A 26,742-nucleotide genomic window follows, 5' to 3' on the forward strand; every position below is an offset into this window, starting at 1 on the left:
TTTGGCCGATCGCAGATCCCACTGGCCGCGGTTCACCGCTCCAGGCCAATGGGGGCTATGGAAAGCAGCGCGGGCCAAAGGACTTGCTGGCCACCCTTCCCGCAGCCCCCATTGGCCTGGAGCGGCGAACCGCAGCCAGTGGGAGCCGCGATCGGCCGAATCTGCGGACGCGGCAGGTAAACAAACTGGTCCAGCCCGCCAGGGGCTTTCCCTGAACAAGCAGCGGACTGGCTTTGAGAACCACTGCTCTATACCACACAGGCTAGGACAGGATTTCCCCTAAAAGTAAAGTTGCAATATCTAAAGGTTGGGACAGAGAGCAACCATCTACCTTCTCCCTTTTTTGTAACTGATGGTATATCCACCACACTTCTAGTGATGGCAAAAATGATACTCTGAGTCAGTCTTTACAAAAACATTTCTGCACTCTAATCCCCAGTGAAATGATACACAGAAAGAACCTTGTGAGAAACAGGTATATGCACTTTTTGTAGGCACTATTCGATTTTAGACAACAGGCAGATCTGTCGGTGCAAATGGCTTGTGCTTCCAAATTAGGGAGCTACTTCTCTAAAATGCCTGGACTAGTACTTCTGGCCCCACTTTAGGGTTCAGCTCCTTTTAAAATCTGGCCCACATTTAATAGCAGAAAAATGATGGAAGATGAAATTAGAGCTGGTGTAATTCCATAGTATCTTAAACCATTCCACCACCCACCCTCCGCTCTGCTGGTGCCATCCACAAACAAGCATCTTATTGATATCATTGGAATGTTAGGATGTTCCTGGTACATTCAGCAATGCAGCAGGTGCATTTACCTGCATGTGCCTGCAGAGTTTAGGACGTGACTTTCACAAGCCTTTTGGTTGAAATCTCAAACAGCAAGGTGCTGAATTAAAGCTCTGCATTTTTGAAGCCTGAATGTGCTCTTTACTTAAAAAAAAAAAAATCCCCCCCAACCTTTAATAGGTGACCCAGAAAGTCCAGGTTTAAAGGCTTGATTGTGCAAGGCACCAAGTATCCCATCAGAGGTGCTGGGTGTGGCACTGAGGGTCCTCAGTTCTTCTCAGGGGCACGCTACACTTTGCAGGATCAGGCCCTATATCGTCTTGCTTATCTCAAGGGGCAGGCACTGAAGAAAATGCCTAGGTAGCTAGGGAAAATGTTTTCATTAACAATGCTTTGGAGCTTATAGTTCTAGGTGCATGTACAGTACAGGATCCACATAGTCCTAGAGATGCCTTCCTGGAAGAAACACATCTCTGAAGTTTTGTTCCCATAAAATCCAAATGTCTGTAGTGGCCCCATTAATCTTAGGAAGACTCCTCTAGTGTTTTGACTCAGTCAGATTGCTGGAGGAGGAGACTACTGAAAGCATATGCTCATAAACAATATTTTAATTAGTGCTTGTCCTTGCTGGAGGCAATGGAGTGTTGATGATCTGAGCCACTCCTCTAACGTCAATGAACCAGCTCACTGGTGATGTCAGCCGGGCCTTCTGCACACAGACCTGATTGGCTATGTTTGGATTGCAGGGGCCGGCTTAGCTATAAGGTGAATATGCAAGGAAGCAGCTGTGTGGAGGTGTGTAGTCAGAGAGTGTTAGCAGCAGACACAGTCAGACAGTGGGGCTTTACTGAGGCTGAGGAGCCTTTTGTATTTCGCATAGGTAAATAAACAAACCAGCAGCAGACTTTGGAATTTGGAAAGACTCACTGGGCACTTATGCAGGAAGAGCGCAAGCTGCAGATTCCATAGAGTGGCTTTTTTTCTTTTTTTTCCCCCAGAACCATAAGTGGAATAAGTGTACCTGAAACTGATATGCCAACTGAAATCTCTCACGCCGTAAGAATGCACGCCATCTCGGACTTCCCTTTGACAGTGCGACTCCTCAGCAAGGGGCCAGAATACCTTCGCAGACAGATGGAGGCAGGCACCCCAGGCAGGAAAAGTGCTGTGGAAAGACTGGCAGCTGATAAGGCCAAGTATGTAAAAAGTCAGCATGTAATCAGCACTAAGCAGGAACCCGTCATCGGGCTGAGCTCAGCCTCAGAGAGCAGCAGTGAGAGCTGTTCAGTGGAAAACAAAAAAATCAGCAGGGACATTGGTGGAGGGAAAGGCACAAAAAACTCGGAGCCAACTAAAGCAATGTATTCCTACAGTGCTCCCCTGGAATCTGATCCACCCATAGCAAGGCGCAGCAGCTCCAAGAAGCAGGTACGGCCAGACTCCCTAGTGATCTATCGCCAGAAATGTGAGCTTGTGAAAGGTCAAAGCAATGAGAGGTCACGAGGGGGCCTGGTGAGGTGGCTGTTCCAGGGGTCCATGAAGGAGAAGCTGCTGACTTCCCCTGAGATGCCCAACGTAACTGGGGAGGGCCTCACACCAGAAAGTGAAGAGACAGTATCCACCAAACACGCCGCCAATGGGCCAAACAGCCGCGTAGCTGAGCACGCTGCCCCTGCAAACACAGACGCACGAGCTGTTCCTGAGCATGAGTGTGAGGACTCCTCACAACTGACTGTTGCACCTGATGAGGTCAAGGACATGAGGAGGAAAGGGTTGCATCGTTCCCAGTCTGATATCAGCTCTCGCTATTCCAAGTCTTTCTCTGAGTTTGACACTTTTTTTAAGTACTGCGGCCTCGAACCCGAGGTAGTCGAGGATCTGGGCAGAGAGAACTTCTCTGTGATTTCTGACATCTCCTTCAGGATCCGCAGCATCAGCCTGGCAACATCCGAGAGCGACTTCACAAGGCACAGTGGGGATGATGGGCTGTTGGAGGAAGAACTGACTGAGCAGGTCCCTAGCACCACGTCAGTGATTGAGCGCAACGCTCGGATAATCAAATGGCTGTATACTTGTAAGAAAGCCAAGGAGACTAACAACATGCTACAAGAGCTTGCGTGAAGGCTTCTCCTTTCAGCATGCGTTACAGCCTGGTAAACTCAAGGTGTGTGCAAAGCCCAGCCATGCCCATTTATATTTATCTTTTTATTAAAACACTGTTGATTTATCTGAGTTTGTCTGTTCTATGAATGGCAGGAACAAGCTGCTTTCTGCCCATAACGTTGCTATTATTATTATTTATATAATTACAGTAGCACCTAGGAGCCTAGTTTGGGGGAATGGAGTTCTTGTAAAACAGGAGTCCGGGGTATTACAACAACAACAAAAAAAGAGAAACCAACTGTAATTTGCAAGCTTGGATCAGATCCCCAAATGAAAGTAAACAGTCAGGGTTTACAAGGAATGTCTGCCCTTTGCAGTCTCCTGCTTTGTAAATGACTTGTTTTCACCAGTTTCTGCTATGTTAAACTCAAGACAAACCCCAGAAAAATTATTCAGCCCTTAATTGTAGCAGGTAAGATCAAACAAACTGAACTGAACCACTCGACGTTTAGGGGTAGTCTGTATTTACCGTGTAGTAGTACAATTTTCCCCTCCCTCCCCTTCTGTCTCGCTCTCTTTCTTTCCCTCCCACTTTGCCTGCACTTATTATATCCATGCTTTTTCTAGAGATCCCATTCTCACAGAGCTTTCTGCCTTGGCAGTAGGAATTGCCAGCTGATGCCTGGCATTTCACAAGCTCTGCAGGGAAGTGGGACTGCTCTTTCTGTTCACGTCGATTGTAATCAGTTTGGCTCTTTTGACTTTGGAGAACTTTCGTGGCTTTGCCCACATGGTTGTGCTACTGCAATTCAAGCAGCAGATTTTGGAAGTCAGTGATGTGGTTTGTTTGGTGGGCTGGGCCGATATTTAAAAACTACAACAATGAATAAAAATGTGAGAGGCTTGGAAAGCTATTACTTCACGTAGAGAAATGGGCTAAATGCACTCCTGGTGTAAGTGGGCACACTTCCTATTGACTTCTAATAAGAGCTGTATCTATGCCTGGGGTGAGTCTTGTCTATTGGCAAGAACCATTTTCCTAGGAACTTTAGTAGCTATTCATTACATGCAAATTGCCCAAAGTATCCATTATATGAAAATCTTACTGACCCAAGCACATACATCCCTTAGGCCTTGGACCTCTTACACAGTATTATTTTAAATTGTGCTAACTGATCCTTGACACAATGAGCTACATGTGCTCTTTGTGAATTTATCATGTTCATAATCTGTATATTAAGAGGATACTAATTAGCCCTTGGCACAGTTGTTTGAAATGAGTCCATGGCTTATCCAAAAGAACATGGATATTATAATGCCTGAGCCAGTTTCCTAGTGGATCAAGAACTGTTACCCAGATTTCTCCTGGTACACCGATTTTATAGTGGTATGAATCCACTGTCTTCAAAGAAATTCATCCCAAATTACATAAGTGTAGGTAGGAAGTGAGTAAGGCCCTGTGACTCCATCCCACGCAATTGCCTGGGGGCTCAGAGTTATGAAAATGTTGGGATATGCATTAAGCATACTCACTGCATCTCCTGACATGCTAACATGGTGGTGGATTCTAGCTTGGTTGTCTGACAATGTAGGGCAGTAAAGAGTCTGAAAGATGCAGCATACAGTACCTACTAACTTCTGAGCATTCCTAATGAGGAATATACCTTTTAACACCATTGAAATATATTAGGCTGAGAGAGCTTTCTAGAAGGCACAAGATGGAAACTTGATACAGATTCTGTTTAAAAACAGGACCTTTTTTAGAGGTGGATAAAAAAAGTATTCTGGTTGTGCATTTGTTTGAGAAAAACAAAAAATGCATTTTCATTTACCTTTTTCATAGAAAGAAAAGGAGTACTTGTGGCACCTTAGAGACTAACCAATTTATTTGAGCATAAGCTTTCGTGAGCTACAGCTCACTTCATCGGATGCTCACGAAAGCTTATGCTCAAATAAATTGGTTAGTCTCTAAGGTGCCACAAGTACTCCTTTTCTTTTTGCGAATACAGACTAACATGGCTGCTACTCTGAAACCCATTTTTCATAGAATTAGTTTTGTCATTGAAATGTTGAAAACTCAAAAATTTTGACTTTTGTCAAAATCATTTCCACAAAATATTTTTCACCAGCTCTAGAGTGTGCCTCCAGAATAGGGACAGATGTCATGTGTGATGCTGTCAACCCACAGATATGTCACTGGGTGAGAGCTCCATGCCTGAATTCAGTCGCAGAGAAGAGAGGGTTTCTCTGAGCTGAAGAGTTCCCCTCCCTCACTCTCCAGAGCTGATGGGAGAGGGAGCCACATAAAACAGATGGTGGATGTGGGGGTTTGCAAAAGTTTCTGCAGCTGTGAACTTTACACAGTTATGAAGGTGGGGCCTTTGATCACCTCCTGCTACTGGGTGCAGGAGCCTGGCACTGGCTTTGTATAAAGCAACTGGCTTTGTATAAAGGGAAACAAGAGACGTCTGGCTGTAGGATCTCTTTGCCACTGCTCTTGGGGCCAGCTGTGAGGTTATTCTCCTACTGGAACTGTGGTAATTCTCATGGGCCATGTGGGCCTTGTCAAATGGAAGAAGGCTGTTGGGCCTCTTATTATTTATTTGTGAAATGCTATCAGTGTGTTCAGCGTTGCAGATGACACAGGAGACAGATGATCCCTACCCCAAAGAGCCTACAAATCAGCTAGGCACACATCATAAAAAGATGTCTGGCAAAGGGTGCTGTAATGTATGGAAAGCCGGAAGTACATTCACATGTGCTCCCCACCTTCGCAGAAGCTCTGCAACTCCCTGGTGCAGAATCAAGTGTTGCCTTTTTCTCTTTCTGCCCTTTGACCAACCTATCACACAGTCAGCATCTGAAGCCGTAGGTGCTTTTGCAGCCAAAGAGACTTTCTTCTTGACTGGACCCTTAATATTTGTCATGTTAATAATCCACAGAGCAGGACTTTAGATAAATTATACTTCTGTCGCATTTTAGAGGGGTATGCAAAGGAAAGACAGAAGCAGGGCCAAAGCTGTGAGAGGTTTTTCAAAGACATAGAATTTTTTATGTAAATGAAAGTACTGGGTTCTAAAATGTAGCATAGCAGATTTTAAATGGATTTAAAAAAAATAATATTCTGATTTTACAATAGCACACTAATTTATTTTCAAGCTATCCAGGGTCAGCTCTTTAAAGGACCTTGCCCAAACATGTGAGCACATTTCTGTGCCTACGTTTGTTAACATAATTATCTCCATTGCTTGTGCAGATGGGGTTTTTGCATGCCCAAGTGGACTTTTACGGCCTGATTCTTTTCTCATTTACACCAGTGTAAATCAGTGCTAATTTTATTAAGTTAATGGCATTAAACATGCATAGACCTGATTTGTATAAAAGGAGAATTGGGCAAGTAGCTACCTAAATAGCCATTTGCACATGCAATGGCCCAATTTGCACATACAGGTAGGGTAACTTCACATAAATATAGACCCATACATATGTGCAAATATTTTCATGCTTTCTGTCTTTAAAAATTGTAGCCCAGAATTTTTCTCATGTTATGATGGGAAATTTACTTTTAAACTTTGTTTCCTTAATATCTTTTGATACTGGTCTGGGGAAGAGGGAATACATAGGAAGCATACACCAGAAATTTTTAAGTAATGTCATTAATAGTAAAGACAAAGAAATTCAAAGTATTGACTGACACCCCATTGTGCCTTTGAATTACAGGTAGTTTTATAACCTATTTCTTCTTATCCATATAGGCACAGGGTTGTGTTTTGTTTTGTTTTTTTGAGGACATGGTGGCAAACACATTTAAAATTCCTTAACTGCTTTTTCTATGAGTTTGTGTCACAGTTTTAATGTTGCTTAAACATAGTTGTACATGTCTTTTCGTGTGTTTTCAAAACAGATCCATGTATTGGGACAGGACAGGAATTTAGGAGATAGGGCTTTTGTTATTGGCTCTGTCACTGACCTGTTGTCTGATCTTGGGCAAGTGGTTTAACCTCTTTGAGCCTGGCTTATGCCCCCGGAGAAATAATACTTCCCTACCTCCCCAGGGCATTGTGAGATTTTAATCATGTTTTTAGAGTGGATGGAAGACACATTTGAAATGTTTATTGGTATTGCTTTCTGTTCCAACTAGCAGTTCAGAGGATGCTGAAATATGTGGGTACCACGTGAAAATTCATGGTAACAAATGTCATCTACAGTGTCAAGCCCTTCCATGATTGACCTGAAATTAGATTGGTTGACTGGTCCTCAAGAATACATATAAACCCTTAACACTTTCATTAATATTTAAGAACTTGCTCTTTTTTTGGTACTAATGTTTCTGTACAAAAGAAACCCTTAGCAGAATGATCTTCTGTATTAATCTAAACCACAAAATCTCCACTTATAACTCATCACGTGTTTACATAATTGGTTAATCAGAAGATGAGCCAGCAGGGAGACAAATTAACCACTCACATGCTAAGCCTTCAGCCTAGGCCCTTTGAAGCAATGCAGGGAACTTCCTGAAGTGAAGCAATGCATCCTGGCTTTCTGCAAATATTGGATGTGATCCACAAAGCATACAGAGACATTCATTACTAGCATTACTGATCCCTTGAATTTTACAAAGGCAAAACTAATCCGCATGGGAATGAGTATGACTGGGACACGAGTACTCTAACTCTCTTGGCAATAATATGTAGAGAAGTATAGTACAAACCTAGAATTGGTAACAAATTACTTGAGTAGAAGAGTGTGTGAGTGAGTATACAACTCAGGTCATATAATTTGCTTATTTTTAGACAGGGGGTAGAAAGAGATTTTAACTGCTGAGCCTGAGATCTGCTCAGTCACATGTCATTTAATTGTATTTAATTACCCAATGAATGTGCCAAATAAACAATTCAAAATTGATGCTATTTACAGCCCATGGTTTAACAGAGTAGGAGAAGGACCTGCATGAACTTGGGTATCTATTGGTTAAAAACTAAATTCATAGGCTAGATATGGCCGTTCTAACTCTAACAACCTAGTGTAGCTGAAAGTAGCTTTTCCCTCAGCTGCTTTCCCAGAAATGATGCCATCTTGAGTTTAATTTGGAATGATATTCAGAGGGGCACACTACATTATGTTGTCCATCTCAGGCAAATATTTTGGTACACTCTGTTTTTGCAGTTTAGGAAACTCTAGTCCATCAGGTTTGTACCCTAAACCTGACTTTAAATATATAGGGACAGATTCTCAGCTGGTGTAAATCAGTAATGGAGCTATGCTGATTTCCACCAGCGGAGGAGCTGGTCCACAATTAATGAAAAATCAAGGAAAATCCAACAATGCTGATTTTAGGCCATTACTTTTAACAGACCCAGTAACCGTTAGAAAACTCACCTATAAATATCAATGTACAGTGCCCAGCACAAAGAGGATTCGGGCCTTTTGGAGCTACCTTCATATAAATATTTAATAATAAATAAGGCTGAATTAAAGTAGTTATCACCAGACAATCGGTGGTGTTGACTGTGGGTCTGAGACTTGTGTTTCCTACAAACCCACAAGCTAGCTTCTTGTCAATGCTAGAGTTTATCCTGACCACAGGCCATCATGTTTGTTGCAAAAAATGCAGTGCTCACAGGATATTTTTACATTGCAGTTAAACACCCGCAGCTGACTTGGACTCATGGTGTCAGGCTGCGGGGCTGTAAAATTGTGGGAGGAGACATTCGGGCTTCGAGTGCACCCCAGATTCTGGGAACCTGAGTGGGGAGCATCACACCACACAGAGATCAGACAGATAAGCTGAAAATAGAAGCTAGCCCTTCAGCTCCCTTTGGCCTTTGTGTAGACAAAGTGCACAGCATTTATCAGCTGTGGGAACAGGGAGGCTAACGGACTAGACCCAGGAAACCTGCCCCATGGAAACTAGGTGCTTTCTTTGCCTTTCAGCAGACATATTCCTTAAAGCCCCTGGCATGGCCTGGTGTATTGAAATTGTTGCACCGTATTTTAAAAAAGAGAAAAACCAACAAAACCCTCTGTGCATGTTTCCTAGACTCTAATGTTCATTCTCAGTAGAACAGCTTTTTTAAACTGCAGGTTTTTAATGAATCAGACGCTCCTATTAATATTTTATGTTCCTAGCTTAATTTTTCATGAATTCTGTTATGATTGGTAAAACACTGCATAAATAAAACAGCTACTCGAGACATGAAGTGAACTAACACATTTGTTTTAGCAGGATGATAATTAAGAAGCCATGTTATCTATAGTTAGCCTCAAAATAACCCAAAGGTAATTGACTAGATTTTGCCTAGATAAGCAGCATTATAAAGTTACAAATTCTTAAAGGCCAAATTCACCAATGGCATTAGGAGGAACACAACTCTATGGGCTTTCAGGGAGTTTTGCTCCTCATTGCTTTAATGATGGCTATGGCTTTAAAAAGAGGGTGAACTGAACATCCTCCTCTCTGATTGTAATCAAGATTACGCAGTTCATATCAGTCCTGAGCTTCAAAAGCATTTTTTTAAAAAAAGAATGCTCCTTTTTAGGGTGGGTTTCTCAGGAAAGGAATTGATTATGTTGGTAGTAGTTGTAAGCAGTTGGAATGAAGTGTTAAAGCTTACCCTGTACCAGTATGATGCATTAAGTGTTTTAAATAGCACATTTTTCTTTCCTTAGACTGAAAACATTCCCTGAGATGGCAGCTGACTAAACAGGACACAGACAGATAGACCCACAGCAAACTCTTCTATCATCTGGCTTATGATAAATCTGTGCAAGTTTATCAACTTCCTGTTGCCCTCCCACCCGTCTGCAGGCTCACTCTTTGTCACAGGCATATGTGTGTACAGAAGTACAACAGCAAGAGGAAGTTACAAACTGAGACGGAGGGAAATTAAAGCTTCTGGAAGAGCAGGGGCAGGTTTATGTGCTAAAATATCTGGTAATATCCAGAAAGAGGTCAGTGCACCAGGATGTCATCCTAAATGTGAAGGAAGGTTGGTGTGGCATGTCTGGCTCTGACTGATGGCAAATCCATCAGCAAGACCCGGGGAGGAGAAAGCGGGAACAAAGTGGCAATGACCTCTGGGTCAGGTATTTCTTTGCAGGGAGGCTCCACCTACACTTTCAAAGAAAGTGTGTTAACAGGACTTTAAACCTGGCTCACACTGACATGAATTCAGCACACTCTGCCTGGCTGGTGACAGTGGACCAAACATGACAGTTTTATAAACAGTATTTAAAGCCAGCTGTACACTAGCTTCCTTCTTAGGCCTTGTCTAGATTGAGATTTAAGGCAAACTAGAGAACCATGTTCTCCAACTAGACCAGGCTGATCAGCCAGTGGGAATGGATGGCTAAAATCATGTTTCACATATGGTCTTGGGCATACTCCCAAAGCCTAGCTATGACACAGAGAAACTCAATGCACATTCCATATTAGACAGGACTCTTCTTTGCTATAACAGTGCTCCAGCATGGTAACATGTGCAGTCTAGGTAGGCCCTTAGGCTCTTCTTATACTACATCTCAGACCCTGCCAGCACATGGTTGTCTGTAATCTAACACATTTATTTTTGTACTGAGGATGGGCAACATGTTTATTGACTCATGTTAGGGAATAGTGTCACAGCATATGTAATGTTACGGCTGATTAGCATGAATCTATAATAGCATTGTCCTATCTGCATTGTAAACAAGAAGGCATGTTAGGACACAAGTCCTATCTGCATTGTAAACAAGAAGGCATGTTAGGACACAACCGCAACATACCAGACAAATGTGCTGAGATTATTCGACTTGTAGTATAGACAGCACCATGTCAACATAATTGTTATAACGACTACACCTACTTTGCACTGACCAAGCAAACTTTATTTGAACTGTGTTTAAACACTGTTTAAAAATAATTTGTGTCACTCAGTTTGATTGTAGATGTAGATGTGAGTTTATGGCCCTTGGCTATGCCTCAGATCCTTAGCTCAGTCAGTCATTAGTTATCAGAAAATGCCCTTCCCTGAGTTATTTATTCCTGATACCATAAATCACAAAGCAGGGTGGGGGGGAAATGAAGTAGGGACCAGATTCTGATTTTAGTTATAGCAGTGTCAATCTGGAATAATTGAACTGATAAAAAAGAGATCAGAATCTGGCCCTATATTTCAGTGTGCTGAAAGGTTAAAAGTTGAACCACAGGTTACCATGGCTATAGTATTCTGTTTACAGCACTGGACTGTCAGACCTGTACTGTAACAAGTACAGGAAAATGAGATTCCATTCTCAACATTCCATTAGGGTTATACGCGGTAAGCAGTCAATCAGCCCCTTTCAACGATTAGCTGCCATGCCCCCACCGAACAAAGTGAACCAGACGCAGGCATAGAGGAGAAGATGGAATGAACACCTAATCAGCACTTTTAACATCTTATAAAAGACTTAGTCTTGTAACATAACTATGAGAGAGGGAGGAGAAGGACTGAGTGATGGCATTTTTATAGAGCATTCACTCTAACCATAAGAATCAAATATTTCCGATTTTAATTTATTCAACCATTGTGAGCCAAAATACTGCACTGTAAGTGCTATTTAATAGTTTTTAGTTGACTTTAAGTTAATAATAGACTTATGAGTCAGGCTAACCTTATTTAATTAAGAAAAACATATTTGTCACTATTTCTCACCCCCAGGATGAGAATGCAGAGTATTTGTCTATATTGGTTTAGTGTTAATTCACATACACATATCTTAAATTGTCTATATATATAAAAATAACATTTCCAAATAAAGTATTTATTGAATCTGCTCTACACAGGGAAAACTGAAATGATTGTATTAGTGAGACACAGAATTTAAGGTCAGAAGAGACCACCAGATCATCAACTCTGACCACTTTTTTATCACAAGCCACCAACACCACCCAGCACCCACACACCAAACCCAACAACCAAAATTTGACCAAAATATTACAGCTCACAGGAGAATAGACTATTATGTGCCACAGGCAGAGAATAGGAAGGACCAAGTAGCACCAGTAAGATACTGTATACTTAGAGATTAGCACCTTCAAAACAAATAATCTAAGTTTCTGTTTTGATTCACGATAGACTACACCGTCAATGCTAATATGGTTAGAGTTATCCACTGATGTGCAGTTGTTTAAAGGGAGATTGTAAAGACTGATAAGTCAGCAATGTGACCCATTGTATTCTTATGCTCACTTTGCAAATTACTGTACATGGAATTATGTATATGTTTTATCAAAAGCTATTGAATGCTTTTTCTTGGAAATACGAATGAACCACTGTAGACAGCTCAGAGCTCATGAGAAATCCCACAGCTACAAACCAGTGCACCAACACAATGGCGGGGGGGCCGGGTTTTTAGAAAGGTTTCTGGTTTCCCTTTCAAGTTTCCATTGGGTCTGTATCAGAGATGGTAGTGAGATAAATTGACCATGGACTTTAAATAACAGGAAGAGATATGTAAAGGACTTAGATGGGATTCTCAAAAGCATAGAGAATCAGTTGATTCTGTCCTGACTGAAGTCAGTGGGAGTTTTACCATAGATGTCAGTGGGATCAGTTATGCCAGGATTGTGCATTTTTGAAAATCCCACCGTTGGCCTTTATGAGCTGCTTAATGGAGCTGTGCTGACCTTTCACACCAACACCAGAGCAAATGCACCTGGCTTTGTTCAACTTTGGATGTGTTGAACCTCAGAGAAGATTTGCCCAAGACCTTTCCTAACACCTAATAAGCTATGAATTCCCCTTACCTATAAGTGTCTACTGAGCAGATCTACCCTTTTCCACCTTACCAGAAAAGAGGACAGCTGACAGTCCCTTTATCCCTACATCTCTTGGGAGTGGACATCTTACCACGCTCATCCTGAACAGTGGATTAGCACATTCAGCACAACAGTGGGGATTAGCACATTCTGCTCAGCTATTGCTGCTGTTACTTATAAAGCCTTTTACCTCATTCTGATGCTGACCTGCCCCATGATGATAGGGAACCCAATGGCTACTCTTGGCCATTGACTCTCCTTATCCTTTGACTCTCCTTATCCTTCAACAAAAACCCTTAAAATAAGGAAGGGATGCACTGGGAAACTCATCTATTTCATTACGAAACTGGTGTGTTTTGTAAGGGGTTGCTCAAGTTTTGTTTAGCGCTTTTGGGTAAAATCCCAGCCCCACTGAAGTCAATTGGAGTTTTGCCATTGTCATCAGTGGGGCCGGGACTTACCCTTTATTTTCATGCAAACATAAAACTAGGATTGCTGGGAGAAAATCACAAATTAACCCACTTGTTTTTGTTTGACTGGAACCATGCAAACCAAGACAGCCACATTGGATGCAACCCTATTGCACAGCTTAATTTTAACGGTCCAGTGCTCTTCATAACCAGTTTTTTAAAGCTAATATTATCACTGTGAAAAGGGACAGTGTCCATAGTTTTAATTTAACAGGAAAAAAGGTACAAAGTCCGCTTTTATGGCAAGAGCCTGGTGTTTACAATTAAGACATCAGGTGTAAACTATGATCCCTTCAGTATATTGTACATAGCCATGTACAGGAATCTGTGTAACAAGAAGAAAAGGAGTACTTGTGGCACCTTAGAGACTAACACATTTATTTAAGGATAAGCTTTCGTGAGCTACAGCTCACTTCTTGTTAGTCTCTAAGGTGCCACAAGTACTCCTTTTCTTTTTGCCAATACAGACTAACACAGCTGCTACTCTGAAACCTGTGTAACAAGAGTGCAGATTGTTGTATATATATAAAAATTTTTAAATGGATATAAATCTTCATGCTTCAGGGCATAAATCAACCACTAATTGATGGGGACTAAGAAGAAACTGCCTCCTATAAGCATGTTATTCCATCATTGTCTGTTATGGGGTTTCTTGCACCTTCATCTGGTCCTGGTCTGACCTAGTATGGAATTTCCTAGGTTCCTACGTTTATATTCTTATAAAAAAACAAATCTGTATTTTATTTCATTGCATACAAATTAAAAAAAAACACAACTGAAAGTTTGTAATTTGTTCTTGGTAGCTTGTAGTTTTATTTTGTTTGTTGTTTACATTACTGTTACTATAGTTTTTTTAAAACTCAGACTCCTAGTCACATGTTTAATTGCTCTGGGACAGCAGCTTCTTTGGTGGTGAGCAAAGCTTTGGTTTGAAGAAACATTCAAAGGTGCAGATGATTCTCTGAAACATATCCCAATCCCTGCATAAAGAACCAGGCAAGCAATCTCTTAAGAAGATCTCTCTCATAAAATGGATAGTGGGTTCTGGTATCAGTAAATTTGATATCTACAAAGCAAATCTTTCTCATAATAATTTTGTATTCCCATTTTAGGTCATGGTTTAAGTGGCGTAACATTTATTTTTAAAAGCAAACAAAACTTTTTCAAACTAATTAGGGTTGCCAACTTTCTGACTGAACAAAACCAAACACCCTTGCCCCACCCCTTCTCTGAGTCCCCACTCCACTCACTCCATCTTACCCCCTCCCTCTGTTGTGTGCTCTCCCCCACCCTCACTCACTCAGTCATTTTCATAGAGCTGGGGAGGGTCCTTTTTCGACCGGGTGTTCAGTTGAAAACTGGACATCTGGCAACCCTAATTTTCGGTATTACCTACATTTGGTTTTGTTCAATCTCAAAAACTAGGATGTGCCTCAGGCAATATTGTACAGCCATTACCCTCACACCCAACTGGCCAGAACAGCTGGGTGTTTGGGTCCATCAGGAAAAGCTCTATCTGAGGAACCTTACTGAGATAATTTTGTTTAATGGATTGAAAGAGACAAACTAGATTTAATAAATGTGTGTTTTGTGGGAAGAAGTGAAATAATGGTTTTTAAAGTGAGTTTTTGCTGAAACTAATACATACTCATCCTAGGGCCTCAACATCATTTGCCCTTCAAACTACTAGACAAACACCTGTCAGGGGTGACCTCTCAAGGTCCCTTCCAGTCCTACAAGTCTATGATTCTATAATCTTCTTAGACCGGGCCTACCCTTGTGACAGGGTGTAGTGTATGTGTGGCTACATGCAACAGTGGAAGGCTCCTGCAAGGGGAGGAGCAGGAAGTTGCCTGGGCCTTTCCCTGCTGCCTCCCTGCTACCTGAGCCTTTCTCTGCAGCTGGAGTCTTTCACCGAGGCAGGGAAAGACTCCAGCAGCAGGGAAGCAGCAGTAGTTTCTACACTAGCAACAGCAGTGTAGACATGGGAGGCACTGTTTGGGCATATAGGGAGCCGTGTAAGATATATACTCTAGGGTTCAGACATTTAGGGCACTCTGTTCAACTCACCAAAGCAGTGCCTCAGTCTGCACTGCTACTTATACCCCTGCTAGCTCAGTCTACACACCACCACAAGTGTAGACCTACTTATGTAAAAGTAGTCTCACTGACAAGAGTTTGAACACAACTCAGAGTTCACTGCTATGCAGCCAGTAGGATTAAGGTCTTTAGCACAAAACGGAAAGCAATTTTGAGATCATTGAAATGCAACCCCTCTCACAAATCCTAATTAATTGGTGTTTGTGCAAGGTCCTAAGCAAAGGCTGGGCAGGGGAAGGAATTCATGCTTTTAACTTACGGGTGGGACAAGCCACCTTAGCAGTCTGCAGCTGGTATTCTAGTCTCAGGGCTGAAACAGCAGTCGCTGTACTTCCTGAGGTCCCAGTCCGGCAAAGCAGTTAAGTACATCTTTATTATATTAGAACTCAACCCTGCAGTCCTTTTCCTCCTAAGTAGGCCTTCCTTGTGCAAGCCTGTGAACTCAGCTGGACCACTCTCACAAATAAGGATTTGCAGGCTCAGGTTCACAGATTGCCCAGTGTGGATAAACAGTCCTTTTAAATTTCACAAATTACTCATCAAGATGCTCTTCTTTCTGCTCATCTGTGAACAGCTTACAAAGCACAGCTGTTGAAAAGAGAGCCTATGGTGATTTTACAGCTGAGAACAAGACCCTTTGCTGCAGCTTTACACAGATTGGTGTCCACTGAACATTAGAGTGTATAAGATCTTGAAGGGCTTTTCACAAAGCATTCTCTGAAGCTCTGTGCAGTTGCCACTGACAGATGCCCTAGCACATAAGTGACTTACACAACCCTGCAAAGACAAGCCTCCTAACACAGTTTCTCTCTTTTTTAAAAAATGGTGCAATAAGATACATTATGTCCCCCTCCTTACTTTAGTATCTGAGCACATTCTTTAATACAGTTATCCTCACAACCACCGTTCCCTGCCCCTAAGGTAGGGAATTGCTATTGTTCCCATTTTACTGATGGGAACTGAGGCACAGAGATTAAGTGGCTTGCCAAAGGTCATACAGGAAGTCTGTGGCACAGCATGGATTTGGATGCAGGTCCCCCAAGTCCGAGATGAGTGCTGCAACCACTGGACCATCCTTCTTCTTAGTTTCATTAAAGCTTATCCTTGAAAGAAAATGAAGACATTTTTAAATTACAGGGTTAAAAAGCCTGACTACTTCAAACTAATTTTGCAACCCCCAAAAAGTAGATTTGAAAAAGCTCACCCTCCTAGAGGTTCACCTACCCTTAGTTCAGGGATCTCAAACTCAAATCACCACGAGGGCCACATGAGGACTAGTACATTGGCCCGAGGGCCCCATCACTGACACCTTTTCATACAAAGATACAACCCCCCCCCCCAGCCCCACCCCCACTCCCACTCCACCCCTTCCACGAGGCCCTGCCCCCGCCCCGGCTCTTCCCACCCCTTCCCTGCCCTCATTCTAATCCCTTCCCCAAAGTCCCCGCCTCAACTCCGCCCCCTCCCTGTCCCCTATTCCAACCCCTTCCCCAAATCCCCGCCCCGCCCCACCACTTCTCTGCCTCCTCCCCTGAGCGCGCCACATCCCTGCTCCTCCCCCCTCCCTCCTGGAAAGTCCTAAGTGCTGGGAGATAAGCGGAGGAGTGGGGATGCAGCATGCTTGGGGGACAGAGGCTGGGGGGCGGGGGGTCAGGGGAGCTTGGCTGCCGGTGGAGTCGGCGCCTATGGCAGGCTGCAGCAGATAACGCACAAAAATGGCCTCGTGTTTGAGACCCCTGCCTTAGTTCATACCATCTCCTACACGCAACACACAATTAGGCAGTGGTGCTTTTCAGGCAGCTCTAGCAGATGAACAAAGTCACAACTTCTGTTTCTCTTTGGTCATTCTATTGTGCTTTTCCCCACTGTTGCATGCAGAGGAAATATTATTCAACTGTTACCAATTTTTTTTATTAAAGATCTCAGTTAGGAAACAAGACTTCTTTTCAATCACATACAACAAACTGGGTCATGAACACTGTGTATGCATTACATGCATGGGCCCAAATGGTTACAAGTTGGGTTACAAGTCTGCACCCAAAGTTAAGGCCACACATTTGCATGTGCAAGATTTTACATGCAAAACACTATTGGCCAGAGCCTCAACTGGTATACATTAACAGAACTCTACTGAAGTTAATGGAACTTCTCTGTCATACACCAACTGAGGATCAGATACTCAGTACATATGTGAAACTGGGGACTGTTATGTGTAAATAACTTTGTTCACACATAACACTGACTTATGTGCATGCATTAGGACTTTTGTGTGTGCCACTCATGGATACTGTCTTTTATACATTTGGGTGATGTTTAAGTTAAGCATATAATCACACCATTGATTAGCTCTGATATTGGACTCTGCTGCACGTGCTTTCATTTGCTATTTACTACCTAACATATTGCGGGCCAAGTTAATTGACTTCAGTGGGGTTTTGCCCATTTACACCTGCCAAAATTTTGCCACATATAGCTTTAAAATAAACAAGAAAAAAGACAAAAGGCAACAGCATCACCAACACCAAAATGAGTTTCAGTGATTTCAGACATCCCTATCCCCATCCAGTAGTTCAGCAAGAAAGGACATGAAAACTTGTAAAACTAGCTTGGATAATTTGAGAAGTATTAGGTTGTTTTAGCGAGGAGTGTGATTAAGGGAGCTAAGAGTCCTGTGTGGATTCTGGAAAATGCTTCAAAAATCAACCACCTTTCAGGAGCATCACCTGTAGCGAAAAGATGGGTATAGTAATTACTGACACTAAACCACTAAAACATCTGATTGTTTGTCACATAACTGTGATGACTGTAAATCAGTGCTGAACAGATCTTCCATTAACGAGCTAAACTGTAGAAACAAATGCAAGGATATTGATAGGGCTTAGCTGGTATTGCTAATTTCTTCCTGTTAATGTATCCTTTTTGATTACTTTTTCACTGAAAACCTAGGTCATTGAAAGTCTAACCATTTCCCCTTCACTGTTCCAGAGTTATCTGTGAGCTTTAATTGCTCAGCTTATGCTGGCCTTGACAGTCCCATTTTGTGTTTACATTTCAAGCTAATTCATCCAGACAATGAATACACAACCTGAGGTACTATCATAAGGTAAATGTTGCATGTTATTTTCTTATGAATGACATTTTCCAGAGAGACAAAAAATCCTCCTTCCCTTAACTCTAGACCAGTGGTGGACAACCTGCGGCCCACAGGCCGCATGCAGCATGTCAGGGCGGGCCGCCAGACAGTTTGTTGACATTTGCACGGCTGCCCTCAGCTCCCAGTGGCTGCAGTTCACCGTTAACGGCCAATGAGAGCTGCGGGAAGGAGCGTGGGATGCAGGGACATGCTGGCCGCCGCTTCCCGCAGCTCCCATTGACCAGGAACTGCAAACCGCTGCCACTGGGAGCTGTGGGAGGCTGTGAAAATGTGAACAAACTGTCTGGCGGCCTGCCAGCAGATTACCCTGACAGGCTGCATGCGGCCCATGGGCCGCAGGTTGCCCACCACTGCTGTAGACACTGCCTCAACTATATGAAAACAAAAAAAGCAAAGAGCCCAGGATCTGCAAGTTGCATAGTTAATCAGAATGGTATTGCATGAACATTTACTATTTTAGCCCTTTTCCTGCCACATCCCCTCCCTTTGTTTAATGTCATCCCTTGTTAGGTTATAGCTAGCCTAGACAGTGAGTTCCCTGTGGCTGGGGTTGTCACTTTACATATCTGGAAAGGCCATGGGCACCTTGGGAGCTAAATAAATAATAAATCATAAAAATCTCTTAAAGATGAAATATATTCCAAAGCATTTAAGAAGGTTGCAGCACAGAAGTGTAAGAGTGAATGGCTGGCCAGTGAAAATAATAATGTGTCACCTGGGTACTAAAATACAAGCCTTGCACAAGTGTTAGCATGGAGGGGGGAAACGGTCCTGGGGTATTGCGGATCAGGTCCAATGTATCATAGTTTTTCATAAATTTGTTGGAAGTGAATAGCCTGCCCCTCTTATTCCTTGGGGACTGACCCCTGCTCAGCAACCAGCTTCTTCAGCAAAGTAAGGCCTCTTGTGCTCAGAGTCATATTCAAAGTCAGCACTTCTCACTGCCAGAGTATAAACATGAAGGGAACAATAATGCAGCCCAGTGTGTCCAACTGCAAATGCAAAATAAGGTAATTTTCTGCAGCCAATAGTTCTCAGAAAGGTGGGGTTGTCAGTCAACAGCTCTCCCATGAAGCAGTAATGCTTCTTAGCCAACGAGGGGTCAACTCCACCTGACTTTTTAAGTCTTCCTATTCTTCTCCATTTGTCTCCAGGGAACATTTGTTCTCTCTCCTTTGAAGCTCTCAGAACAAGCATATGTCCCGAACACGCTGCTTATAATCCAGTTAGGATCAGAGTGGGGAAATCATCCCTGTCACAGCCCTTCCCATTCCCTCATGGCAACGTTCCACTGTAGTCTCTGCAGTGGGAGCAGGCACCGATTCTCTCTTCCCTGCTTTGGGAGAGGGTTTCCACCTGACCCCTGCCAAACGCTGCTGGGCTCTCATAATTACAAAGAGTTGCAATTTTCACTGAAGTGGTGCAATTTTCACTGAAGTCAATAGGAATTTCACCCACTGATGCCAGCACTGGATTTGGCTTTCTCACACCAGAAAGATACTTGTGATTTCTGAGATTTTAAATATAATTTCCAAAGAAGAAAAGTGATTTGGGGGATTAAAATTCTTGTCTTTTCCATAATAAGTCGCTAAAATCAGCCTGTCAGAATTCAGGCCGCCCTGTGGCATGACACACTCATCTGTTATCTTGTGCTGCTTTCAGAATATTGTGGAAGCCAGCAGATGGATGGGCTGGTCAGAATGTTCCTTGTTTTCGACTTGATGCCAAGTTCCACAAGCACGTCATATGCAACAGGCGGGTTTTTTTTCATAATCACTTTGTTTAAAGCTTTACAATCATGCTTCTATTTGCTACACAAAAGACAATATCGGGTCCTCAATCTGCATTTGTAACCCACTTTAATCCCAAATGTTTACAATACAAATCAAAGTGTATCATCATGTGGCAAGACTCTTGGCTTACTTGGGAGTGGCCAGAGTTGCTCATGCCTAAGCCAATTCAAAGAACTGTCGTTATTATAGCCCCAAAATTAATTGGGATAGTGCACGAGTGCATGATGTATAGGAAAACCTGGCTACGAAGCTGGCAGATTGCCTTATAGAAAAGTCCAATAGAGTTTAATAGGGAATTGTATTTCTCCTGTGGAATTCACAGAAACATAAAGGAACAGGATAATCTCTATTGAATTCTATAGGTTTTTAGACTAATTGCCATAGAACTCTAATTAATTTCCATAGAATTTTAACCTTTCTTTCTTTCTTTCTTTCTTTCTTTCTTTCTTTCTTTCTTTCTTTCTTTCTTTCTTAGAATCATAGAAGATTAGGGTTGGAAGAGACCTCAGGAGGTCATCCAGTCCAACACCCTTCTCAAAGCAGGGCCAACACCAACTAAATCATCCCAGCCAGGGCTTTGTCAAGGTGGGCCTTAAAAACCTCTAAGGATGGAGATTCCACCACCTCCCTAGTGAAATAGTGTTTCCTAATATCCAACCTAGACCTCCCCCACTGCAACTTGAGACCATTGCTCTTTGTTCTGTCATCTGCCACCACTGAGAACAGCCTCACTCCATCCTCTTTGGAACCCCCCTTTAGGTAGTTGAAGGCTGCTATCAAATCCCCCCTCACTCTTCTCTTCTGTAGACTAAACAAGACCAGTTCCCTCAGCCTCTCCTCATGTGCCCCAAGTCATGTGCCCCAGCTCCCTAATCATTTTTTTTTTGCCCTCTGCTGGACTCTCTCCAATTTGTCCACATCCTTTCTGTAGTGGGGGGCCCAAAACTGGATGCAATATTCCAGATGTGGCCTCACCAGTGCTGAATAGAGGGGAATAATCACTTCCCTCGATCTGCTGGCAATGCTCCTACTAATGCAGCCCAGTATGCCATTAGCCTTCTTGGCAACAAGGGCACACTCCTGATTCATATCCAGCTTCTCATCCCCTATAATCCCCAGGTCCTTTTCTGCAGAACTGCTGCTTAGCCAGTTGCTCCCCAGGCTGTAGCAGTGCATGGGATTCTTTTGTCCTAAGTGCAGGACTCTGCACTTGTCCTTGTTGAACCTCATCAGATTTCTTTTGGCCCAATCCTCCAATTTGTCTAGGTCACTCTGGACCCTATCCCTACCCTCCAGTGTATCTACCTATCCCCCGAGCTTAGTGTCATCTGCGAACTTGCTGAGGGTGCAATCCATCCCGTCATCCATACCATTAATAAAGATGTTGAACAAAACCGGCCCCAGGACTGACCCCTGGGATACTCCACTTGATACCGGCTGCCAACTAGACATCGAGCCCTTGATTATTACCCATTGAGCCCAACAATCTAGCTAATCTTTCTTTCTTTCTTTCTTTCTTTCTTTCTTTCTTTCTTTCTTTCTTTCTTTCTTTCTTTCTTTCTTTCTTTCTTTCTTTCTTTCTTTCTTCATATAAAATATAAAACATAAATCCTATGCTCTAAACACCTATTCCATAGGTTTAAATAGAACAAATAGTGCAACCCAGCTGCCTGTGAACAGAGCTATCCCTTGGGTAGGACGAATCAGGGTGACTGCTCCAGGACCCGCGCTGTGGGGGGCCCCACAGGCCAGTGCAATTGGCCGGCGTGGTTGGTCCTGGAAGAGACGAATCCATTACTTCTGCCCCGGACCTCGCACCTCCCTAGGGATGGCTCTGCCTGTGAATATAATCTTCCCAACCCTGAGCCTACTTCCTCCTTAATAGGCTATAAAAAGAAAGGCGTAGTAGCCTACCCAGAATCTGGATCTGGCAGGATCTGGGGGAGCAAGTTGCAAAAGTATGGTCACCTCCCACAGCATAAAGAAAGCCCCACTTAGGGTTTGTATGCACACAGTTATACCGGTTTAACTAAGGGTCTGAATTTAAACCAGTTAGTTAAACCAGTGCAAACCCCCACGTGGATGCTCTGACTGCAGCTGAAGAGTGGGTTATTTTGGTTTTGCTCAGTCAGTTGGCAGGGTTAAGCTGAAGAAAAATAAAGCACTTTTAAACTGAAATAAGAGTGTCTACTCAAGGGTTTGCACCTGTTTAACTAAAATGGCACAAGCTTGTTTGTAGATAAGGACTTAGAGCTACGCATCTTTCCTTTCACCATGCCCCTACCCTAACAGAAAGAAAGGGTGGTTTGTAGGAGCTGCTGTGACAGAACTACTTGCTCATCCCCTTACGCTGGCATTATTCTCCTACAGCAGCTTTAGGGTCAGTTTGTGCCTTGCCCTATTCTTTAATAAAAAACACATGTGCCACTGAGTAAGTTAAAAGGAGAAAACAGTGGTGGAGCTACAACAGGGATTCCTTTTTGTGCAAGTGAACACTCTGTTGTTTCAAATAGCCCTGTGTTTACCCTTGCGTACAGACTGAAAAAAAAAAATCTAACTAGGTGAGCAACTTAAATTTGCTTATTTAACCCTCCCCCTCACTTAAAGTCACACTTGGATCCCTGTGTGTGTGTGTGTGTGTCCCTCACTGCTTTAACTGAGAGCCCCATCTATGCATCTGTTGACAAAATCTCACCTTTGATCTTTCCAAGAGTTTTTCTGGATATTGGTTAAGGTATGGAGGAGCTCTAGCTGCAAATTTCTGATCCAGATCTAAACAATCCAAATGCAGGAAAGTGCAGATCTCAGATTTTGGCACCACAGAGGAAGAGCCTGTCATAAAGGTTGGATTTTGATTCAAGTCAAGACTTTACGCAAGTTCAGGGTGTTCCCATACAGAGCTTTGGGATAGGCCATGTCCAGTTTTTGAGGGTTTTGTTGTCAGAAGATGAGTCTTGTGTAGATAGTGAGTTCTTTGGGGGCAGGGACTGCCTTTTTGTTCTATGTTTGTGCAGCAGCTAGCACAACGGGGTCCTGGTCTATTACTGGGGTTCCTAGGTGCTACCAAACTACAAATTTAATATTTTATTTATTTAGTTATAAAGTCTGAGATAGGTTCCCAAATTGTTTACTTTTGGAAGCAAGTTCAACAGCCATTCCAAAATTCCAGGGTTTGTTCTGAATAACATAGAGGACACAGTTGAAGACAGAGAATTTCTGAACAATAATGACCATGTTTAAATTAGTTATCCTTGAGCTATGACTAACAGTGACAGCGTCTAGGGGACAAATAAAGACACTGAATTTCAAGAGGATGTAAACCAGACAGTTTTGAATGAAATCAAATGAGACAATGCAATGGAAAGAAAGATGACAGAGTGGAAATAGAAAGTGTTCAAAGATAAATGAGTGTATCCCATGGGTAAGGTGTGCCAAAAGGAGAGAAAACAAAGCCAATGTAGATTAACAAGGAAGTCACAAATATAATCAAAAGTTCAAGAAGGATGCATTAGAACCCAAAAAAGGGGACAGAGATGAAATAGAGAGCTCGCAGACTGAAAAAAACTATGTGTGTAAACATGATGATAAGATTTTCAACTGTGTGGAAGATATAAGAAAAATTCATCAGGGATAAACTGAGAGGTCACCTGGACTGCTAGGGCCTCATTAGAGACAGTCAGCATGGATTTACTATGCTTTACAAATTTGACAAGTTTTTGAAATAAAACAGAGTTTTGGGGGAAATTATGAATGTAATCACAGAGACTGGAAACTGGAAATTTATATTATGTAGTGCTTTTCATGTGCAAGCTCTCTCAAAGTGCTCTACTGAGTAATGATAAAGGAAATACTTTTGGAGTATAAGACTGGGACTTTTCAGCTTGAAAAAGAGATGACTAAGGGGATATATGATAGGTGTATATAAAATCCTGACTGGTGTGGAGAAAATAAATAAGGAAGTGTTATTTATCCTTCTCTTAACACAAGAACTACGGGTCACCAAATGAAATTAACAGTCAGCAGGTTTAAAACAAACAAAAGGAAGTATTTCTTTGCACAAGGCATAGTAAACCTGTGGAACTCTTTGCCAGAGGATGTTGTGAAAGCCAAGACTATAACAGGGTTCAAAAAAGAGCTAGATAAGTTCATGGAGGATAGGTCCATCAATGGCTATTAGCCGGGATGGGCAGGGATGCAAAACCATGCTCTGAAGTGTCCCTAACTTCTTTGCCAGAAGCTGGAAATGGGCAACAGGGGATGGATCACTTGATGATCACTTGTTCTGTTCATTTCCTCTGGGGCACCTGGCATTGGCCACTGTCAGAAGACAGGATACTGGGGTAGACAGACTATTGGTCTGACCCAGTATGGTCTTTCTTATGTTCTTATATTAAGGGAGCTGTGTGATTGTGAAGACAAAAGGAGCAGTACTAAGACATTTCCCAATGTCTCATACATAGCTTTGGGGTAAAATTTTCAAAAGTGCCTATGTGACTTAGGAGCCTAAACTCCATTTTCAAAAACAAGTTAGGGCCAGGTTTACAAAGGCATTTAGACACCTAAAGATGCAGATAGGTACCTAGTAGGATTTTCAAAAGCACCTACATGAGTTAGGCACTTAACTCCCAATGACTTTCAATGTGCCTTTGCTCAGGCCCTTATTGAGGTGAAGTATTTTGGCCAGGATATCTACTGTTTCTGAAAGGTCTCAGCTAAAGAGCTAGCTGAGATGAGTAGAAGAAGCTTCAGTTGGGTGTGAAATATGGCAGCTCTGTATGAAGTATGGCAACTCTAAAGTGCACATACACCTGAAAGAGCACTGTAATATCAGCATTGTAGAGGGTTTGAGGACAGGTGGGATTAGGGTGACCAGACAGCAAGTGTGAAAAATCGGGACGGTGGTAGCGGGTAATAGGATCCTATATAAGAAAAAGACCCAAAAATTGGGACTGTCCCTATAAAATCGGGACATCTGGTCACCCTAGGTGGGATTGGAACCCTCAGACATGTGGGGCAGACGGGGCTTAAGAAATGTGCAGTGACAGTGATACACAAATGTGCAGTGACAGTTATAAAATGTGCATTGACTTTTAGGAATACACATGTTGGTAAAAATAAACAGACCTATGGAATATTAATCTAACTCTGGAGAGTCCAGCTGCCCAGATAAGCTCTTCATTATTTGACATGCGCATTGACTTTTTGAGGTTATGTTAAACTCTGGACCCATTGTTCAGTGCAGTATTAACTGAGACATACTGACACTTATTATATCTCTTTGACAGCAAGAGAGAAGATTATGGTGCATCACAGAGGACACAATCTGGCCAGAGAACCCTGCCCATAGATGACAATGAGGACATGAGGCAATTGAATTACAGCTCCCATGAAACGCTTCCAAATCTTTTGTTTGTTTGTTTGCTTGTTTTGTTTTGTTTTGTTTGTTTTCACCTGACAGTTTCCACTGAACATTTTTTGGTTTAATATTTTGGTGAAAAAATAAAATTTTTGTTAAAAAAGTTTCAATAAAAATAAATTTGTTTGTATCGAAATTCGCAGCAGAAAACCCCCTTAGTTTTCATATTAACTTAAAAGTCAGATGGTGACTGCATATGTGAATGTACAACTACTGTGGCTGTTAATATATAACTAAACGGAAAACACCTTGGAACACGAATCTGGGTTTGTCTGAGGCTGATCCGTCCCTCCTGCGGTTGGCAACAGCAAAGCAAGGTCTTGATGTTTGTACGTGCAGTGGTAACTCATGTTAAATACACAGTTATCAGCAAACAGTGAGGTAAAGGGAAGGTGAATTAGCTGTAGTTATTTCTGTTCCCAACAGATTTAATGTATAGCAATTGCTGTACTTATATAGTAATTTGCCATGCAAGGATCTCAAAACACCTTGCAAATATTAATGGATTAAACCTTACCACAGCCTTCTGAGGTAAGTAAACATTACTATCCTTATTTTCCAGAAGGGAAAACTCAGGCAAAGAGAGATTTGTTTTAATTACTTTTCATATAGCCAGTTTAAAAAGAAGATTCACATATTAATACCTAAGGGGAAAACAAACTATTAGCTGAGATACCTCAGCGATTGGGATAGATAGATAGATAGATAGATAGATAGATAGATAGATAGATAGATAGATATTCAGGCAGAATTTTGTTAAATAAAGAAAGGCTGGATTGAAGAACAAATGCCACTATAAATAATGGAACTAATTGCATAAAAACAGTTTAAAAAGGGAAGGGAGACCAGAGTATGACCTCTAGGTAGCTTTGGTGAATTTAAATGATGCCAGATATCAGGTCATACGGATAAGCCTTGATGGTAAAAGATGTCTTTTGCTGACATTTCCGAAATTCCTCCCCATATTACAATTACAAAAAGGATTAATAATCCATTCATTCTTTGCTCTTAAATTGCAGTTAATTCTCTCTCTCTGACACACACACACAGACCTAACAATTCTAGACACTCACTGTGCAGTGCAACATTACCAATATTATGTAGCACTCTGTGAAATATGTTGGGGATTCCTGGAAATC

The 26,742-nt window shown here is 42.2% G+C and overlaps 1 protein-coding gene and 1 long non-coding RNA gene across 6 annotated transcripts in view; one reads left to right on the plus strand and one right to left on the minus strand.

The window, feature by feature from the left end:
* Nucleotides 1-1,584: 1,584 nt before the first annotated feature.
* FAM110C (family with sequence similarity 110 member C) lies at nt 1,585-25,593 on the plus strand. Of its 5 annotated transcripts, none has more exons than XR_012638758.1 (3): nt 1,585-2,953; nt 9,562-9,843; nt 25,477-25,552. XR_012638758.1 is itself a non-coding variant. In XM_074947759.1 (2 exons), exon 1 carries the CDS (start codon nt 1,822-1,824, stop codon nt 2,908-2,910), a length of 1,089 nt encoding a protein of 362 aa, XP_074803860.1. In that variant the 5' UTR covers nt 1,585-1,821; the 3' UTR covers nt 2,911-2,953; nt 25,473-25,593. The 5 variants fall into 5 exon arrangements, 2 of the variants coding, with proteins under 2 accessions (XP_074803860.1, XP_074803861.1); XR_012638757.1 differs by having other exon boundaries at nt 25,473-25,548; XR_012638756.1 differs by lacking the exon at nt 25,477-25,552 and adding an exon at nt 10,630-14,196 and having other exon boundaries at nt 9,562-10,587.
* Nucleotides 15,807-26,742, minus strand: part of LOC141984623 (uncharacterized) — a 31,905-nt gene continuing 20,969 nt past the window's right edge. Inside the window, exon 3 of the long non-coding RNA XR_012638759.1 lies at nt 15,807-16,343. This is a non-coding gene — a long non-coding RNA (uncharacterized LOC141984623). The remainder of the gene's footprint in view (nt 16,344-26,742) is intronic.

The sequence above is a fragment of the Natator depressus genome, chromosome 3, assembly GCF_965152275.1.
Source record: "Natator depressus isolate rNatDep1 chromosome 3, rNatDep2.hap1, whole genome shotgun sequence".
Taxonomy (NCBI): domain Eukaryota; kingdom Metazoa; phylum Chordata; order Testudines; family Cheloniidae; genus Natator; species Natator depressus.

Excerpts from the sequence above, each read along its gene's own strand:
- FAM110C (XM_074947759.1), top strand. The coding sequence starts at position 1,822 with ATGCCAACTGAAATCTCTCACGCCGTAAGAATGCACGCCATCTCGGAC.